The sequence below is a fragment of the Bison bison genome, unplaced genomic scaffold (genome assembly GCF_000754665.1).
Source record: "Bison bison bison isolate TAMUID 2011002044 unplaced genomic scaffold, Bison_UMD1.0 scf7180017848992, whole genome shotgun sequence".
NCBI lineage: Eukaryota > Metazoa > Chordata > Mammalia > Artiodactyla > Bovidae > Bison > Bison bison.
Genome location: NW_011479565.1, coordinates 18,403 through 20,625, shown reverse-complemented (window position 1 = coordinate 20,625; position 2,223 = coordinate 18,403). Strand labels below are relative to the sequence as shown.

Genomic DNA, 2,223 nt, shown 5'->3' with positions numbered 1-2,223 from the left:
GCTCAGGGTGGGCCTGGGCCTCCTGTGGGCCAGGGGGACACCCGGGGCCTGGGGGGGCCACGGCTGGGGGGCGGCACGCAGCGCAGCAGGGAGTGGAGCTCACTTGTCCACCAGCCCAGACAGGTACTTGTCGGCGACCCTGCGGATGCGCTTGTGGACGTGGTTGAAGCTGACCAGCAGGAACTGCGCGTGCCGCTCCAGCTCCTCCTCGTTCTCCTTGGTCTTGGCCTGGGTTTGGAGCACACACGCTGCAGGCCCTGCACGTGCATTCTGGCGGGCATGCAGGCGCCCCCCCGAGGCTTACTTTCTCCGCCATCATGTTCAGGAAGGCGTCGAACACCTTGTCGGCGACGGCGATCACACACTGCATCATCCCTGTGACACAGGGGCGTCAGCGGGGGCCGCCCGCCCCCCGGCTGCTCCACCAGCCCCTTACAAGCACCCCTGTGACACAGGGGCGTCAGCGGGGGCCGCCCGCCCCCCGGCTGCTCCACCAGCCCCTTACAAGCACCCCTGTGACACAGGGGCGTCAGCGGGGCCGCCCGCGCCCCCGGCTGCACCGGGATGCTCCCCCAGCCCCTTACAAGTCAGCACACGGCCCACGCAGCGACGCAGCAGCCTGCCTCTGCTCTCTCACTAACACTGGCAAATAGCGCCTAGGCCGTGCGTCTCTTCTCTCTGCTGCCTCAATTTCAGTATCTCTACGTGGTTTCACCCCTTTCCTTACGTTAGGTTCGCTTCACTAGGGCTTCGGTGACGGGCACGCTTTGACGGCACAGAGAGGTTCGAGTGTGGTCCTGCTGGGACGGTGAGCCTCGGTCTGTGCACAGCACCCGGGGGCCTGCGAGTCCTCATGTCTCACAGACTCATGTCCTGAAAGCTCCCCAGGAAAGGAGGACACGGCCTTAAACCAGGCGTGGCCCGCAGGTCCTGCTGCTGAGGCCTGTGGGAGCCGCTGGTTCTGCTCAGGAGCAGCAGGCCTGCTGCGGCACGCAGGGTCCCCCAGGAGGAGCAGGTACCCCATGGCGAGCTGTCTGCTCTTGGCTGACCAGCCCCTCTAACCGCTGCTCGTGGGACATCTCTGCCCATCAGCTGCGGGGCACCCTTCCTACCTGGTCACTGACACCAGGGGTGGCCCTACACAGCTGCCCGACCTCTCCCTGGACCCCGTGGCTCTTTCCTGGTCTCCCTCTTTCCTGATCACATGAGAGGAACAACTACAGTCGCTAATTTACAAACACTTGGTGGAAGAAATGGGCTTCCCTGGGGGCTCAGTTGGTTAAGAATCTGCCTGCAATGCAGGAGACCTGGGTTTGATCCCTGGGTCGAGAAGATCCTCTAGAGAAGAAAATGGCACCCCACTCCAGTACTCTTGCCTGGAGAATCCCCATGGACAGAGGAGCCTGGCAGGCCGCAGTCCGTGGGGTCATAACTTAGTGACTTGTCACTGAACCATAACGACTTAGTGACTAAAGCACCAGCAGTGGAGAAATAAAGTTAGACACTGCACACACACACAAACGCACACAGGGACACGTGCACACCACCTCCCCAAGTCCCTCAAGATACACGTCCTAATGTATTTTCCCTTCTTTTAAGCAAAACAACAGAAACGGATCCACGTTTGGGTTCTGCACCCTGGCCTTGGTCCTCGCAGCAGCAGTGTCCAGGAGCAAGACTGCTCCTCAGCCACGAGCTGCCCAGCACAGCCCCGCTCCCAGGGGCCCGGGCAGGCGCTACACTCGTGTTTCTGAGGCGGCATGCGGCACCGCGGAGCTGCCTTCTCCACGTACACAGGGAGCACTCTCCGCTTACACCGCTGAACCCCGGCGCACGTCAGAGGCCCCCGCTGCCACCTACCGGACTTGTCCTTCTGGATGGCCTTGTCCTCGAAGTAGCAGAACATCACCTGGAAGCGGGCGGGGTCGCTGGAGCGCAGGACCCTGCAGGGTGGCCTGGGTGAGCGCGCAGCTCGGGCCCGCAACACTGCCCAGTGGGCGAGGCCGCGAGCGTGGCTGCCCCCTCCCAGGGCCGCCAGGGCCATGTGCAGGGCTGGCGGCTGCTCTGGTGACAGTTCTGCGGCCTGGCCCCAAGCGCAGGCGGCCGCAGCACTGGAGCCCGGGGGCATTGGGGGCTCAGGAAGGAGGTGCACATGGGAGAGTGGGAGCCCGGGCTGGCACTTCTAAGGACGCTGATGAGCCAGGAGGAGCGGCACAGCCCGAG

At 63.8% G+C, this 2,223-nt stretch overlaps 1 protein-coding gene across 1 annotated transcript in view; it reads right to left on the bottom strand.

The window, feature by feature from the left end:
- Positions 1-41: 41 nt before the first annotated feature.
- LOC104993184 overlaps positions 42-2,223 on the bottom strand; it is a 6,604-nt gene continuing 4,422 nt past the window's right edge. Inside the window, exons 6-8 of the mRNA XM_010846323.1 lie at positions 1,861-2,134; positions 305-375; positions 42-228 (exon numbers count right to left, since the gene is read on the bottom strand). Of these exons, the coding sequence (XP_010844625.1) occupies positions 100-228; positions 305-375; positions 1,861-2,134 (474 nt within the window). The 3' untranslated portion in view covers positions 42-99. The remainder of the gene's footprint in view (positions 229-304; positions 376-1,860; positions 2,135-2,223) is intronic.